General features: G+C 40.8%; 2 protein-coding genes across 2 annotated transcripts in view; one reads left to right on the top strand and one right to left on the bottom strand.

Moving 5' to 3' along the window:
- Positions 1–15769, bottom strand: part of aars1 (alanyl-tRNA synthetase 1) — a 23408-nt gene extending 7639 nt beyond the window's left edge. The window contains exons 1-14 of the mRNA XM_020604312.1: positions 15661–15769; positions 13683–13840; positions 13353–13541; positions 12664–12809; positions 11946–12137; positions 7759–7903; positions 6424–6569; positions 6003–6111; positions 4913–5063; positions 4576–4700; positions 2763–2907; positions 2489–2667; positions 2026–2139; positions 1654–1860 (exon numbers count right to left, since the gene is read on the bottom strand). Coding sequence (XP_020459968.1) covers positions 1654–1860; positions 2026–2139; positions 2489–2667; positions 2763–2907; positions 4576–4700; positions 4913–5063; positions 6003–6111; positions 6424–6569; positions 7759–7903; positions 11946–12137; positions 12664–12809; positions 13353–13541; positions 13683–13826 — 1992 coding nt within the window. The 5' untranslated portion in view covers positions 13827–13840; positions 15661–15769. The remainder of the gene's footprint in view (positions 1–1653; positions 1861–2025; positions 2140–2488; positions 2668–2762; positions 2908–4575; positions 4701–4912; positions 5064–6002; positions 6112–6423; positions 6570–7758; positions 7904–11945; positions 12138–12663; positions 12810–13352; positions 13542–13682; positions 13841–15660) is intronic.
- A 646-nt stretch (positions 15770–16415) lies between these two features.
- The window catches only part of exosc6 (exosome component 6), a 2119-nt gene continuing 974 nt past the window's right edge, over positions 16416–17560 (top strand). The window contains exons 1-2 of the mRNA XM_020604313.1: positions 16416–16791; positions 17379–17560. The exon at positions 17379–17560 is cut by the window's right edge and continues 974 nt beyond it. Coding sequence (XP_020459969.1) covers positions 16472–16791; positions 17379–17560 — 502 coding nt within the window. The 5' untranslated portion in view covers positions 16416–16471. The remainder of the gene's footprint in view (positions 16792–17378) is intronic.

Raw genomic sequence — 17560 nt, 5'->3', positions numbered from 1 at the left:
GTTTTCACTGTACAGGGCAGATGGCAGACAGCGTTTATGGCGTTGTGTGGGTGAGCGGTTTGCTGAAGTCAACATTGTGGATCGAGTGGCCCATGGGGGTGGGGTTATGGTATGGGCAGGCGTATGTTATGACAATGAACACAGGTGCATTTTATTGTTGGCATTTTGAATGCACAGAGCCTCCGTGATGAGATCCTAAGGCCCATTGTTGTGTCATTCATCCATCACCATCACCTCAGCATGATAATGCACGGCCCCATGTTGCAAGGATCTGTGCACAATTTCTGGAAGCTGAAAACATCCCAGTTCTTGCATGGCCAGCATACTCACTGGACATGTCACCCATTGAGCGTGTTTGGGATGCTCTGGTATACGACAGTGTGTTCCAGTCAATATCCAGCAACTTCACACAGCCATTGAAGAGGAGTAGACCAACATTCTAGAGCCCACAATCAACAACCTGATCAACTCTATGCGAAGGAAAGTGCTGCACTGCGTCCGGCAAATGGTGATGACACCACATACTGACTGGTTTCCGGACCCCCCCAATACAGTAAAACTGCACATTTTAGAGTGGCCTTTTATTGTGGCCAGCCTAAGGCACACCTGTGCAATAATCATGCTGTCTAATCAGCATCTTGATATGCCACACCTGTGAGGTGGATGGATTATCTCGGCAAAGGAGAAGTGCTCACTAACACAGATTGAGACAGATTTGTGAACAATATTTGAGCGAAATAGGCCTTTTGTGTACAACAAATCGTAGATCTTTGAGTTCAGCTCATGAAAAATGGGGGCAAACACAAAAGTGTTGCATTTATAATTTTATTTAGTCTCTCTCTCTCTCTCTCTCTCTCTCTCTCTCTCTCTCTCTCTCTCTCTCTCTCTCTCTCTCTCTCTCTCTCTCGAGTACTAACTGTCAGGAAAGGCAACATTTTCTTGCCATTTCAAGGCTACTAACTCCTTTGAATATTACCTCTGCAATGTTTTTACCAGTGTTGGTTGGTTGGTTGGTTCACATCACAACTCAAAAAGTAATAAATTAATTTCAATGACACTTTTTAGAGAGGCAGGATATGGCCCACAGAATAATCCATTAAAATTTTGGTGCTGATCTGGATCATCATCCAGATCCAGGAATTTTTTTTAAACAATCTTTCACCACTGTGAGATAGGGCCAGTTTTAATATTTTTGCTTCCAACTCTGCCTACAACTTTGCAATACAATGCAAAGATCTATCACCCACCTAAGTTTGATCTGGATCCAAGTCATATTCTGGATGTGGTGAGCTGGAATGTTTACATTTGTAGAGCTCACAGAAAACTCGCTACTGCGAGACAACAAAGACTGCTGCAGCTTGCAACTAAATTGTATCTGAAACTCTACTGACTCAGTAGAGACAGATCTGACATTTCCTCCAAAGTTACTGAGCTAGATCCTGAAGAAAACTGCCATTACTGAAATTTAGTTTTTCTGGTGTAGCTTTCAAACTGGGAGTAGGTTTTCATGGTCAAGGAATCATAATATGAGGGTCAAACGATGATGGGGATATTGCGTTTATGTGGAATGGCATTATGGGGACAGCAAATGGCCTTGGTGGAGGTTTGCGCTCTCTGAGTGCTGCCTATTTTCATCTGTACTACCCCACTTACCTTAGCATCTCTTATCATGTCACAAGCGCTCTCCTCAGTCTGGCGAATCTGCTCTGTGGTCATTGCACCTTTAGCAGTGAAGTCGAAGCGCAAGCGGTCAGGGGCAACCAGGGAGCCCCTCTGGTCTGCCTCTCCCAAAACCTTCCGCAGGGCAAAGTTGAGGATGTGCGTGGCAGTGTGGTTGCTCATGATGGGTCTTCGACGAGCCTGGAATGAGAACAGGGATGGATATTTGTCAGACAAACTCGGAGCTGTATCCACAAACATTAACAGAGCTTTTTTAAAAAAAACAAAAAAACAACCATGCATGACTATCAACTGGATTTAATGGTAAGATACTGTAGATCTTTCAAATACTGCATATGATCTCACCTCATCTACATGTAGGGTGACGCGGTCTCCAACCTTCAGGGTTCCATAGATGGTCCCCACATGGAGAACATAACCTCCTCTAACTTGTGTATTCTTCACTGTGAACTCCATTCTCTGCAAATGGAGAAAGAACAGTAGGAATATCATAGCTGGGAATGTTTTTGTTCAGCAGAAAAACAACAAATTAGTAAGGCCAGTCCTTACTAGAAATGACAGCTGTGTAACTGTCATTTCTGCCCAAGTAAAATTAAAGGCGAGGTGTTTTTTGCATAAATCTGGACTTTTTATTTGTATTTTGGGGACAAAAGCAACAGCTCTATTTTAACGAGGGTTTTTTAAAACCTCAGACCACTTTTTGCGAAACAGTCTCAAACAAAATCAGTGAACCACTGACAGGCGCACACATCCACATTCCGTTTTCATCAGATAGCATTTACTTTTAGAAATATTTAGTTGCACTTACATCCTCTGTGTTGTCATCCTCTCGTAGCATGTAGCCCTCATCAAACGTCTGTCCACCCTGCTCAGCATAGAAAGACGTTTGGTCCAGCACCACACCGCACTCCTGACCTGTGGTCACTTCATTGCAGAAAGTGCGATCACAGCGCAGAGCCAGAACTGTGGCAGAGGCCTGCTGAAACTCTAGACATGCAAACAGGATGTGTGTGCCTTAATGTCCTGAAAATACAGACATGCCACTAAACTAAGGTAAGTTTGTCAGGGTATTTATCACCAACCATAGCTGCCGTTTTCATCAGAGGTGTACTTGTATTTGGGAGAGTCATCTGTGGAGGGTATCTTCTTGTTTCTCAGCTCTTCGATGGCATAGATGTCCAACATGATGTGGTCCTGGTCTCCCGCGCCTCTACCCTGGGACTTTATCTGCACACACATACTTGTTGTCCATCAGTTAGAACTCTACAACTCTTGACATACAAAAAGGATTTACTGAAGGGCTACTGTGCTTAGATTCTAGGTGTAACTTATATACTGCTAATTTTGTGTACATGACAGGATGAGGAGGAAATATGAAAGGTAGTGTGTGTCAAACTCTCCTATCTGGCAAGTGTGACAACAGCACTGTCAGTATACAGACATTTGTTCTCTGGGACATGATAGACAATAGCTGGGACTGCAGTCTGAGGCTGTGGCATCATTACAGAAAGTCACTTTTGGTTTTTCCCATTTAGGGGTCGCCACAGCGAATCGTCACACTGACACGCATGTTGACATTTGGCACGTGTTTTAGGCTGGATGTCCTTCCTGACGTAACCCTGATTCGAACCCGGGGTGCAGCGGCGAGAGCGCTGTACCTTAACCACTAGCCTACCAGGGACGGCTGTGGTATCATTACAGAATGTACAAAAATAATCGAATACAATGATTATAGTGACCAAAATTATAACAATTATCAATGCTGTCATGGTATTGTTAAAAGGTACTGAAAATGTTGAGAAAGTGCCAATACATTAAATATTTAATATGTGGTATAATACTGAAAGCCACAAATATAATTAGCAGCACTATGCACTTGTGTAGATGAGGACAATAGACCAGTAGCATTACTGTGTTTGTCTAATGCATGCCCACTCTGTAAACAAGGGAATCGCAAATAGAAGAAGAAGAAGAAGAAGAAGGTTACTATTGTTATCATTGTCTCTCTTGCTGTCTCTCTCTCAGGAAAAAAAGTCAAAACAAAATATAAAACTAGCTTATCTGCTTCCATATTCTCAAAAAAGGTTCAAAAACACTGCCAAGCATCATCAAACCTATGAGCAGAGCCCTTTAAAGAGTACCTAAACTTCTCTAATTGAACATAATATATATATAATGTACTAAAACTCCATGAGCCATTCACTGGTGGCAACGACTCCTACCGTTTAAACAAAATCCTTCTCCAAGGAGAGAACCAAAGGCCACTATATCAGCCTAACATCCATTCAGGTGCAGCCCAGGGGGCAACACCAAATGGAGTGCTAGTAGTGTTTTACATACTTTTGATAAGGTGTAAAAAAATAATTAAAGGTTGCACAGTACTAAGGCAGCTCTAATCTGGGATAACCTTGCCTTAGAGAAGTGAAGCCAGTGTACAATCTTGAATTGACCTACAGTGTGGTGAAGGCTGTAAGGTTGTTCCTGAGCATATCCAGTGTATTCAGATTACATATATCAATTATGGTTTTAATGATAAAAATTTTGAACAGTAATAAGTCGGAAATTTTTAGTTTACCACGAAACCAGTAACTGTTTGATTCCCAAGTATTGTAAAAAAGAAATCCATCTTTTTGCTAAATCAAACAACAAGGGGATTAGCACAAGGTTGTAAAGTAAATGAGGGTTTATTTAAACAGCAGGTACATGGCTCCTAATTCTCCCCTACTGTGCAATATTGGAGAATGCTGACACAAGGCAAAGTAGCATACCCTCAGGAGCTGACACCAAAAACTGCTCAGTGGTGTTTCCCCTCACAGAACAGGCCCAACTCAAAAAAAAAAAAAGTGAATCCAAGGTATCTTTCATTTTCCTCCACTGCTACTTTCATCTCCTTACCTGTGCTGCCTTCTTCTCCTCCTCAAAGGCGGCCAAGTCCACCGACATACCCTTCTCCTCTGCAATGAGCGAGGTCAGGTCCAGAGGGAAGCCATATGTGTCATACAACAGCCATGCTGTGTCACCTGGAAACACAAACAGAGAGAGGAAAAAGCAATTTGATATGTATGAGAGGTGTTTGAAGCAAAAATGCTTGTCCCCTTGAGACAAAAGGTAAAGATGAAATTCCTCCAAAACAAAAGCTATTTTAAAATACAATATCTGTAAATAAAGCAAAACTCTTACCACAAAACATGTAGCATACATGTTGCAACACTTTTCATGATGTGTCTCTCACCTGGGATGGTCTTGCTGTCTCCCAAACTCATAATCTTTCTATCAAGAATACGCCGTCCCCTGCTGAGGGTTTTGAGAAACTGTGCTTCCTCCTCATTAATAACGTCCTTCACCATTTCTGGGTCTTTCTTCAACTCCGGGAAAGCATCACCCTGGAGAATGAGAATAAAAGAAGGCAGGGATCAAAGATTGGGTGAGGCATGGAGTGGAAAAGATAAGATGGAGAAGAAATAAGAGAAGCAAAGAGATGAAAGATTAAAAAGGAAATTTAGTCAGGAGACAACGAAAAAAAGAAATACAGGGGTAGCATTAGTCATGAATTGAATGTGAGATGTTACTATTGCTCCAATATGCACCTCTTTACAGAGCATAGGGTACAGGGTATTTGCAGTTTTTGAAATCAGTAAAAAAAAATAATTTTAAGACCTTTGTTAGATGACAACAAACAAAACCGAATACCTTCTCCACAGAAGAACAAATTCTCATTAGAGCTGAAAATGCTAATCACAATTAATGAGAAATCTTCAGACTACTGATTTGTATCTCCACATAAGAAATGTGTGCAAAAAAACCCCATTTAAAAACTTCAAAATACAACAGTTAAAAAAAAAAAAAACAGGCACTAACAAGGATCCTAAATCTAAAAAACTGGTGGGTCAATAGATCGGCAGAGATTGGAAATGGTTTTAAGTGTGATCAGCCTTCACCGGGGACCGGGCAGTCATTTCCAGAACTCCGATTGTGTGCCAGTTAGATTTAGAGGCCCAGTTTAGTCCAGCTAGTCCATTAGTGCAGCTGTACCAAACTCTAAAAACAGTGATACACCACACAGCCAAAGAATAAAAAATAAGACAGAACATAAACCCAGATAAACCAAGCGCATTATGCAGTAGGTCCATACTGTACAACATTCCAGTCCATCAGTTCATGTCATTTTACAGGTCAACCTGGCACAATGAACACAACAATGCAATGCCAACTCTGTGAGTGATTTAGATAATAGAAATCTCTAATGTAAGACATATAAACACATTTTAATGGTATGGACACACTAGAATAACAACAAGCCAAGTGAAGGAAGAAAGTCTCACCAGGGAATTAACCACCACATCCACCAGAGTGGCAAAAAAGCCTCTGTGAGCTCCCAGCTTCTCATGGGAATAACGGACTGCACGACGCAAGATCCTCCTCAACACGTAGCTAAACATGATGGAAACAAAATATTGCAAGTAAGTATTACAAATGTATTGTAAAATGTTACATGCACAGCCATGCTGTCTGCACCCTTGTGTAGTATTACTCTTTAGTGTTTCTGGCAGTACCAAATCACCCAGTACATTTTTGGAACTACAAAGAACTTCAAGAGTATGACATTTTCAAATTCTGAAGCTCAAAGCAGTAAAGTACAACACACACAAATTACACTAAGCAGTGCAGCACTTTCTACAGATGCTTTGATATTTTTCAGGTTTAAATTCACTTCTTTTTTTACACTCTGAAATGTTGTCTTACCCTCTCCCCGTGTTGTCAGGCCGGCCGCCGTCTGATAAGGCGATGGTGATGGTGCGGGCATGATCAGCCAGCACGCGGTAGGCCATGTCAATGCCGTCAGCATCCTCAGCACCTACTTTACCGGTGTAAGGTCGAGCACCTGTACCCTGAAAAAACATTGGATTTTAACTGTGTGTTAGATCAGTGGTTCTCAGCCCTCTGACAGATTCCTACAGCTCTATACCAATGCTATTAAACATTCTACAATAACCAAATATTATCCGTCACTGATGGAATTTTTTTAATAATGATGAAAAAATCTGAAGGCCATCAGTCATTCTGACAAATAAGAAAACAGAGGGCAATTTACTCTAACTTACAGTAAGGCCACCAAAAATCCCAGTAATCGCTATGGCACTGGTAAACGAGGTTGAAAAAAAAAAAGGAGGAGCTGATTCTGTGGATGAATGAAAACTAAGACCATACTCAACGCATCTCGTTATCTGGAAACTGTCAGCATGTTGAACTGACATAGACTGGAGGCCATAAGGCATGTCGGTGATAGATCAGAGGGGTGCAGAAGGAGCAGATTCTTCTGGAGAAGTGAGTGTTTCAAGATCTAGAAATCCAGTGTTCAAAGCAACTTTGAAACACTTCCTGAGAAAAACTTTGGCTGAAGTGGAGCTGGCAAGTCCAGTTTCAGCAGCAAAGAGAGCATTCAGATTCAGGTTTAAATTACAACTGGTGTGAGAAGTCGTCTGTCCAAAGACGCAAAAACACCTCTGCAGCACGCAGAAGTGTTTATGCACAATGGCTGCAGTATTTTTCGTGGCCTTTGCCGTTAATGCAGAAAAAAATAAAAAAAAATAAAATAAAAAAAATTCATGTGTTGACATGTGAAGTGGCTGGACATGAGCTTTTTCTGTACATTACTTATTTTAAAAAAATGAATGAAAATTAAATGCTATTAAATAGGCCATGTAATATCATTAAAAATGAAAATTAACACTTTGCCAACTGCTTGTGTGTACTTTGAATTGTGTGATAAAACGGCAAATCTCTTACAAGCTGTTTAGGAGCTGACTTGGAAGACGGGTGTCCAGTATATGAATGCTGAATGATAACTGCAGCTAAAAGGTCTTAACTGTCTAATAAGAAGTTAAGAGACCGGCCAGAATCAAAACTAAAACCATTCAGATTTGTGAGCAAAACCTAATTTAGAGCAAAAACTTTGGTGTTGGAGATGTTTGTGGTTGCTAACTTCCAGTACAGATGAACCAGCTGCTTCCCACAGTGTGACAATTACTCAACAAGCTTTAAAGCAAGTCAGTACAAGTATCTGAGGCATTTCAGTACCTTCTGAATTGCTTCGAAGTATGGGATGAAGAGGTCAGTGTCATAGTTGGACATCTTGTTCTGCAGTACAGACACCAGCCGCTCCAGACCCATCCCTGTGTCAATGCTCTTCTTAGGCAGCGGGTTCAGCACCGTCTCTGATTCTCTGTGAGCAGAGTGGAACCGGAAACAACAGTTACCAACACTGCCTCACAGAAAATGAGCATATCTACTTTTAATGATGCAGTCTTATAACAGGAAAACACAGGTTTTTCCCATTACTGTGTGTATGTGTTTGGATTTTGCTAAATATACTGTTCAGCTATGGAAACTGTAGTTTGTACTTGCCCATGTGTAAAAGGACAAATCAGACAGAGTTCTCCATTAGTCAAACTTTGGCCTTTTTCCCCATTAAGAGGAATTATTCTCATTTTCATCTGGGTATCATTTCTGTCCTGGGCCTTCTGTTATGCATTTACACACGCACGCACACACACACACACACACACACACACACACACACACACACACACACACACACACACACACAAGCAGTGTTTTGTAAAATTATAAGTAGTAGTAGTTAAATAAATAAATCACCCTTTGAGAAATATTAATACATTATTTTACCATAAAAATAGGCCTACTACTAATGTGTACAGTTGTAAATAACTAAAATTTCTTTGACTCAGATTCCTGCAGCAGATCAAGTACCCGCAAAAAATTATATGCAGCGGGTAAAAAAATAAATAAATAAATGTTTATATTAATTCACAGGTTCAGGCACAGGTAGAAGACAGACTATTTCACTTGCCAGCATTTAATCAATTAAAAGTTAAAAAATAAAAAGTGCAGCTTCTTTTAAACATCTAACCCAGCACAATTTTTTCAAGCCTAAATAACAAATACATTTACTGTGAAACCCTGTGGCACAACCGTTGACCCCTCAACACACATCCAGCTAATAGGATGTCACTCAGACATCAACACAGGCCAGGTGTCAGTGAATCAAAATGAATAACCTAAATGCAAAAATAGCTAGTGCTGAATACAAAATTGTAGATAAATACATTGTCAAAGGCCAAGTCAGACATATGGGAAAAATTCGGTGTGGTTACAGACAGTGAGAGCAACATTATCAGTGGCTTTGCTGCTTGTAAATAGTGCCAAAAAGTGTTAGCATTTGATAGCTACAAGATAGGCACTTCATTACTAAGAGAACTGCTGCCGAGCCCAGGTCCATCAAAAGACTTTTCCAAGTGCACAATTCTCAAGCACTTTAATGTCAGTGTTGAAATAGGTGAGGATGAGATGCAATGCGGAACAATTGTGGAAGTTGAAAAAAATCTTTAATTATGAAAAATTAAAGGATAAAGTTGAATAATTACTGTATACAAGATAAAATTTAAGCTGCAGTTGGGAAGTTATTCCGTATTCTGTACATTTATCTTTGCACTATTTACATCCATTGAACTGTTAACTCATTTAACTTCTTATTCTGCACTATTTCATCCCATTGCACTAGTGTTTTATAAGCTTTATGTACTTTATCTATTATTTGTAATTTAAATCCATAATGTCTGCTGTAGTTTAAAAAAAAAAAAAAAAAAAAAAATCTGGAATTCATAGAGGTTTTTGTAATTTAAATCCAAAATTTCTGCTGTAGTTTAAAAAAAAAAGAAAAAAAAAAAAATCTGCTCCGCAAAAACACGGGCCTGGGAGGGGGTCAGTGAGGCCATGAAGGAAGACTTTCGGTTGGCTTCAAAGAGATTCTGGAGAACTATCCCGTGGCTCAGGAAGGGGAAACAGTGTTCTGTCAACATTGCTTACAGTGGAGGTGGTGGGCTGCTGACCTCAACTGAGGATGTCGTCGGCTGGTGGAAGGAGTACTTTGAAGATCTCCTCAATCCCCCCGACATGCCTTTCGTAAAGGAAGCCAGGCCTGGGGACTCGGGAGGGGACTTGACCATTACCCTGGCTGAAGTTGTTGAGGTAGTTAAGGAACTCTTCTGTGGTTCTCCTCAATCCCCCCGACATGCCTTTTGTAAAGGAAGCCAAACTAAAACCATTCAGATTTGTGAGCAAAACCTAATTTAAAGCAAAAACTTTGTTGTTAGTCTTGTGGGGCTGACACGGCTCTGCAGCAGTGCATGGAGCTCGGGGACGGTGCCTCTGGACTTGCAGACCAGGGTGGTGGTCCCCCTTTTTAAGAAGGGGGACTGGAGAGTGTGTTCCAACTATAGTAGGGTCACACTTCTTAGCCTCCCCAGGAAAGTCTATGCCAGGGTACTGGAGAGGAGAATCTGGCCGATAGTCAAACCTTGGATTCAGGAGGAACAATGCGGTTTTCACCTCAGCCGTGGAACGCTGGACCAGATCTATACCCCCACTAGGGTGTTGAAGGGTTCATGGGAGTTCGTCCAACCAGTCTACATGTGTTTTGTGGATTTGGAGAAGGCATTCGACCGTGTCCCTCGTGGGCATCCTGTGGGAGGTACTTCAGGATTGTGAGGTGCGGGGCTCGTTGTTACCGGCTGTCCGTTCCCTGTATGACCGGAGTAAGAGGTTGGTTCGCGTTGCCGGCAGTAAGTCAGTGCATGTTGGTCTCCGGGGAGCAGTTTAAGTATCGCGGGGTCTTGTTCATGAGAAAAATGGAATGGCAGGTTGACAGACGGATTCATGTTTTTAACGCTTCAAGTCCATTTTTTTCTCCCTGGTGCATTTAATAAAGCGTAAGCTCAACAGACAGCTGTTTAAATCACACAAATTCTCTGTTATTTTTGTGCTGCAAACTTTTTACTGGTATCTGTAATGACACTTGGGTGTGTTCATACTTAACCTGTTTGGTTTGGTTTAAAGGCCCACTTGGTACAGATTCTTTGGGCTGATGTGGAAACATTGAACCAAACTCTGGTCAGGACCAAAGAGCCAGACTGAGATTGCCTGAAGGAGTGAGTCTCACTTTTAAGTGGAGGTCCATTTGTGGTGTGTTAAGCAAAGCAAAGCATACCAAATTAACTACATGATTTTCAATTAAATGTGTGACTTTAGCAGGAATACTAAAGGTAAAATACTAAATTCATCTGCTGATCGCTGTCAAATAAGCAATGTTATATGATCTATGTAAAATCCTGACAGGGATTTTATCTGACCAATCAAATGAAGCAACCACAGTTACACCCCCTAAGATTACAGTACAAGATGTCCCTTTGTCTAAACTAAAGTTTGATTTATGGTCCTATGTTGAATCTACACAGGACCTACAATGCAGATTAAAGCAAATGGCCTACACCATTGTGAGCATTTATACTGTCGCCCTGCAATTACACCACCAAAACGCTAGTTGGTGGTGGTGTGTCTATCCCACTGTGTTGCGTTTCTTCGGCACTGACAAACAATGGATAAACTGAGCAGCATCATGTGGAGTTAAAACTAATAGATGTTGAAAAGCGGTTACTTTTACTGAAATTATTGCAACACAGATAAAAGAGAAGATGATCTGTACGACCACTGAACCAACCGAGGCAGAATGAGGAGGATTTTCTGTGCTTGTCCGGCCACTAAAAGATATAAACAAGGAAATGTGATGTAACCAATCACAGTTGTTGCAGACTGCATGGCCACAGCATGAAGTTACATTTCTGGAGAGGTGCATGTCAGGCTGCAGAGTAGGCTACGGTGTAGGGGTCAAGGTTGCACATTAACAATGTTGTGCCTACAGCATAGATTTGACACAGAACTATAAATCAAGCTTAATAATGCCCATAATCAGTTATTTCTTTGGGGCTCTGTGTCACCAGCAAATGCAAAAACGCATGTAACATGCAGTGACATACTGCAAGACTTGCTGTCGGTCACAAGAACTTAATGTCTTCATGTAGTGTCAGTGAAGATGCAGAATGAGACATGACATCAGAACAGTATATTATCAGAACAACTGTAAATAATTTAAGTGCTGGTGTGTGTGAAAAGTTGCATGAGTTTGATTAAAAAAAATTTAAAAACTTGTAAACAATGCTGACTGAAAATGAACGAACGCTTTGTACTTTTTTTCTTTTTATTACAAATCCATAATTTGGGCCACATCTCATTAGAAATGACAGTCCAGGTTTAAACAGTATGTCTGCATTGATAAATTGATAATGTATATTGTCCCCTTTAAGATTTATTAACATTCCCTGGTCAGTGTGCGAGTGAGAACCCTTTACCTATTGAACTGGATGAACACCAGGTTCCAGATCTCCAGGACGTTGGGATCATCCATGTTCACTAGGTGAGATGCGTCTCTTCCTCCAATGCGGTCATAATGAATCTCACTGCAAGGGCCACAAGGACCAGTGTCACCCATCTCCCAGAAGTTATCCTTCATGCTGCCTGGCAGGATGCGAACGTCCTCCACCCTGAGAGAAAAACATCAACACACAGAGAGAGGCTTTCATTACATCAGTTCTATTAACAGGTAAACTACATCTGACAAATTTGCAAGGTGGAAACAAAGTGCTGTGAATTGAACAGACATGGATTATTAAAATATGACACTTGTTAACTCAAATGTAAAATGTTTCCTGTATTGTGACATGAAAAGATGAATAGTGAGATACAATGTGAAATGAGGTCAAGAAATGAAGAATGTGAGAGACAAACTTCTAGAATGCTGGAGTACACAGTGTGGCAATGGCACACAACATTTCACAGTTACTTTAAATAGGGGCAAACAGAGGTTTGAAGCATACGTGCAGAGCTACAGTGAAATTCTGTGAAGCAGCAGTAAATAATTTGTTGAGGAGGGATTTCCAGGAGTCAATGTAGGGTAAAAAATCATTTACAGTGGGCAATGAATAGTTAGAAGTTGCTCAAAGATGCCCCAAAGCAAAAGCAAAATCTGACAACCTCACCAATACATCTCAATCACAAATCTAGACTCACCCTAAGTCGATCCAAATCTGTTTACACTCCAGGTCGGGCTCCAGACCTGCTTCATCATCACCCCCAAAGTATGTTACATACAGACGGTCTATGGGAATACCAAACTCCTGGGTCAGCAGCTCCAGGGCCATTTTGCAGGCCAGGTGCTGCACAGGGAGGTGGAAAGATGCAGTGTGAGCAGAGGACTAAACTAAACTAAACAGTATGACAGAAAGTGCTTTGTTACAGAGTACTAAAGAGTGGTTTAAAAAAAAAATAAAAATAAATTGTTGTTCTAAATTCTAAAAAGTTATTCTTGCACATTAAATAAAGTTACTTTCTTAATGAGCCTGCTTTATTTTTATTTCTAACCTGAATCCTAAAATCAAGTTTGACCCCTCAAAAAGTGAGGTTGTAAGGACTAACATGTCCTCATAACAATGCATTCATCCACACCATGTAATAGAGACATGTACACATACTGTCAATCAGCTCAGTGTGCATGCAATGCAGATTTAATTCCCTCCTGGAAAAAGGACCTCAAACCATGTAGATTTAACCTTCTGTATCAAGTCAGTGGAAAAAAATTGTTCAGCCACAGTAAGGACACAACATTATTGTGTTTTCTGCATCGATCACTCTGTATTTAGCAGACAACATTAAGGCACCAAAAAAGTGACACAAGTGAAAAAAAAATGACAATCTAATACCTTAAAGTAGTCCCCAAAGGACCAGGAGCCCAGCATCTCGAAAAAGGTGTGGTGGTAGACGTCTTTACCCACATCGTCCAGGTCATTGTGTTTACCTCCTGCACGGATACACTTCTGAGTGTTGGCAGCACGACGCAGCCTGGCCATAGGGTGGGACGGATCAATGGTGTTGAGGAAGATGGGTTTGAACTATGAGGAAGAGATACAAAAATTTAACATACAGTTTTTGATATAACTTAGAACTAAGCTTAACTACGTCAGTGGGTACATGTAAAAGAGAAGAAAAGCAGAGAAATTTGCGAAAAACACATAGAAGCATGGACTGAAAACCTGGTTCATGCCAGCATTGGCGAAAAGCAGGGTGGGGTCATCCAGTGGAATGGTGGCTGACGAGTGGACGTACTGGTGTTCATAGCGACGGAAGAAGTCAATGAACTTCTCACGGATTTGAGCTGCACTCAAAGAGGAGTCCATTCTGAATCAGCTCTCTAAACAAAAAAGAAAACAACTGTAACCATGAAGCATGTTTAAAAAGGCAGCTCTCTAGGGTGACAGCTGTTTTTAATTTCACTTCATGTATGCAAGAAACCATTTATTCAGTGTTTCTAATGTCTAATTGTCATAGAGATGTTAAAGTTAAGCCTTATTTATTTATTATATCACTACATATTTAAGGTGGCAACTATTTTTATTCTCAATTCATCTAGTTACTCTGTTAACACAATATCAAAAAATACCTAGTTAAAAAAAAGCCCACTTGCATTTCCTAAAATGTAAGGTGATTTCGTCAAGTCTTCTCTTAACCAACCAACAGCCCAAAACCCAAAGAGATTTAACACTTCATACAACTAAACAGAGAAAACCAGCAAACCACCTCATCAAGGTGGAAGCACTGAATCTTTTGTTTAATTAGTGACTTGGACTATAAGTCTATAATAAAACCTTACTGGCAATTTGTTCAATTCTTTCAGTTCTATATCCTGTCAGTCATGTGTCATGACAAGCTGTCTTAACAGAAATGTTCTACTCTGTCATTTTCCTCCAACAAACAGCTATTCTCATAAACCACTTCTGAATGTGTGACAACATAGCACTGTCATATTACCGCAGTATTTCATGACACTCACTTTTTTAATGCACATAGGAACACTACAGGACACTTATCCCTGCCACAGTTGCACAAAGAATATTAGTTTAGTCAGATGCAGCTTCAGCAGTGAAAGGTGAACCAAATCCACCTTTTCACTGCATGGGGTTAACGTCAAAACGGAGGCCCCTGCTTGCTGGTGCCAGCTGTGGTGAACGCAATCCCCCATAGAAATTAATGGAGAGGGCTACGTTACTTTTAAACCCAGACTGAATGCTACACTTGTCATGATGGGCCAAAGCAAGGCTGAAGGAGTAACCATGAAAGAAGGCAAAAATAATAATAATAAAAAAAATCTGGGGTCTGATCAACTGACAGGAGCAACTATGGCAATCAATTATTAACTGAAATCATTTAACAAGTAATGCCACAAACATTGTTTGTTCATTGCCAACTTTACAAATATGAGGATTACTATACGTTTAACACATTCTCAATTTAAAGGCATCAGAAAAAGTGTGCTGTGTTGTTTTGTGTATTGTCTGATAGTCTGAAAAATCTGTGCTGTTTACAAAAAAAAAACAAGAGGTAAACTCCGTTTTCAAGGATGCAAATAAGAATATAAACTAAAATCAAAGCCGTTTGATTTACCAACACTACACTGACATCATCGTATATCCAGAGTCAAACTGCATGTTAGTCGGTAGAGCAGCCGTGTGTTTTGTCTACATGAAACATGCCAAAACTTAGCTTAACGTTATTTAATTTAGCCTTTGATTGTTTTTGCTCAAGAACACAAGCCAAATTTAACGCTAGTTATCCGCAGGTCTTAAGTCCCAGGGGCTCCGTTTCTTTATACTGTCTCATGCTGACTGAACTCAGTGACGTTACCATGCCACCTTTACACTTCTGCTGTAACCAATGCAAAGGAACATGTGCCATATAACGGTGCCAGTCATGTCAGACGTCTTTCCTCCCAAAGTGATCCTACCATGCAGTAGTATAAGGTCGTTGTTTGATTGTAAACTGCTGAGTTGGGCAGAGGTACTTGCTTAACAAGCTGACGTGAGCAAGCTAGCTAACGTTAGCCTGAGAAGCTGCCCTTGCATTTTCACCGAGAGTAATATTTCAGCACATAACTGTAAAATAAAACCTACTTCACTGAATAATATAGTGCACGTTATTTATGTGTAGCGCACCCAAGAAAATGATAATACTCACAAAAGTCGCTATTCTCACTGAATGAATCAATCACTACTCCCAAAACACTGCCTTAGCCCACGCGACTTTTCCAAAAAGAACGAATAGAATACGCCCACAGCAGCTGGCCATTGGTTCTGCGCGCCGGTTTGTCAGCAAATGTCAAATTCTATTGAAGAAGCCAACTGTCAATCTTAGCCGAGCCCGCCACATCGACGCTACGAGCTTCCCCAGCTTGGCTGATGCAATTGATGTGACACCGGTATCAGTGGATGTTTTCGCTGCGAGTTGGCTATAGAAAGGTGGTTGTGCAAATTCCGTAAATAAAAACTTTAGCCAAAAGGTTTCCTCAATTATAATTTGTAGTCGTTATATCTAGTTATAGTTTGGGCCTTTAGATTATTGCCTATAGTTATCATGATGTATCACCAATTTTGTAATAATTGTAAATGTAACAATTTGTAACAATGATACGGACATTTCATTGTTTATTACTACAAGCTCATGCACTCAGACCTTTCACTCGCTGATGTACACTCATTCATTTTTCTTTATATCAGTGAGGGTAAGAAATAACAAACACTTTTCTAAGTTAATGTAATACAGTTCAAAGGCAACACAACCCCTAGCCTCGACAGTGATCATACCGTTGAACCCCTCTCTGAAACAGAAAAAACTGAACTTTGTAAGTTCATGAATGTAGGATTTATTAGACTGCATTACTAGCAAACTGACGGCTCAATGTAGTTTCCTTCAGTGTATAAGAATTGGTGGAATAATTTCTCTGCTTGTTGTGTTTCCGGGGGACTGGTTTTGTGCTGCACCGAATCACATGCGTTTGGCTGCTGCTCAGTTCATTTCGTTTTACCGCACCATGCCGACTGATACCAAACGAGTACGCGGACCAGACGTGTCCCAGAGTCCGTCTCTGTTTTTGTGCAAACCAGCGTCAGATGTCCCGTTGCACGGACCCAGAGAGGATGGTCGGCAGCGGGATCAAGTGGACGTCCGGCCCGTTTTTGCCCGGTGCGGGCTAGTAAGCCAAGCTAAGGGCTCTGCGTACATTGAAGCTAGAAACACCAAGCTGATGTGCTGCGTTTACGGCCCCAGAGAAATAGAGCGGAAAGATGAGGCCAATATGAAATGTGGACGGTGTGTAGTGTTTTTGTTTTTATTGATTTGTTTGGTTTGGTTTTACTTTGATTTACATCAAAGCTTGCTTAAAGTAAGACCATCTAATTCCGAAAATTTCCTAAGATGCGAAAGTAGATGTAGAAACATGTAGCTTAAATGTACAAATATACAACGGGAGCTGAAAAGACCAAAAATACTTCAAACTAGATGAAGTACTTCTAGACAAGTGCAACAAAAAGTTAATGTTGGCCAAGATAAAATGCCAGCCTTCTCCCAGACCTTTACCTGGCCAAATTTCCTTTTGATTTTGCCATTTTAATATTTAATAGCAGGTCAAAAAGAGCATCTGGCTACATTACCACTTGAGACATATTGAATAAACCCACACCGACCCTGATGTTGTTATACCCATGAATGTGCTATTGTTATCAGAATACACATGCTGTACTTATTAGCATTCCCACTCATGATAAATGGTCACCAAGTCGCACGTCTCTGTGATTAGCTTAAGGGGTGTTGTTTGTAGCTTTAATATGAGGAAGTACCATAGTGTGTTGAAACTACTTATGAAGACAACTCAAATCTGTCTTTCTTTGTGTGTCCAGGTTGACTACTGACATGCGTTTTGCACCATTTTCCTGCCCCGAGAGGGGCTCCTGGATTCAGGGAAGTCAGGACAAGGACCTGTCCTTGATGCTGCACGAGAGTCTGCAGCCAGCTGTGTGTCTCCAGAAATATCCCCGCTCTCAGATTGAGGTCAGCGTGATGGTTCTTGAGAACAGCGGTT

This window comes from Monopterus albus, unplaced genomic scaffold, assembly GCF_001952655.1.
Source record: "Monopterus albus unplaced genomic scaffold, M_albus_1.0 scaffold65.1, whole genome shotgun sequence".
Classification (NCBI taxonomy): Eukaryota; Metazoa; Chordata; class Actinopteri; order Synbranchiformes; family Synbranchidae; genus Monopterus; species Monopterus albus.
This window is presented reverse-complemented; position numbering and strand designations above follow the sequence as displayed.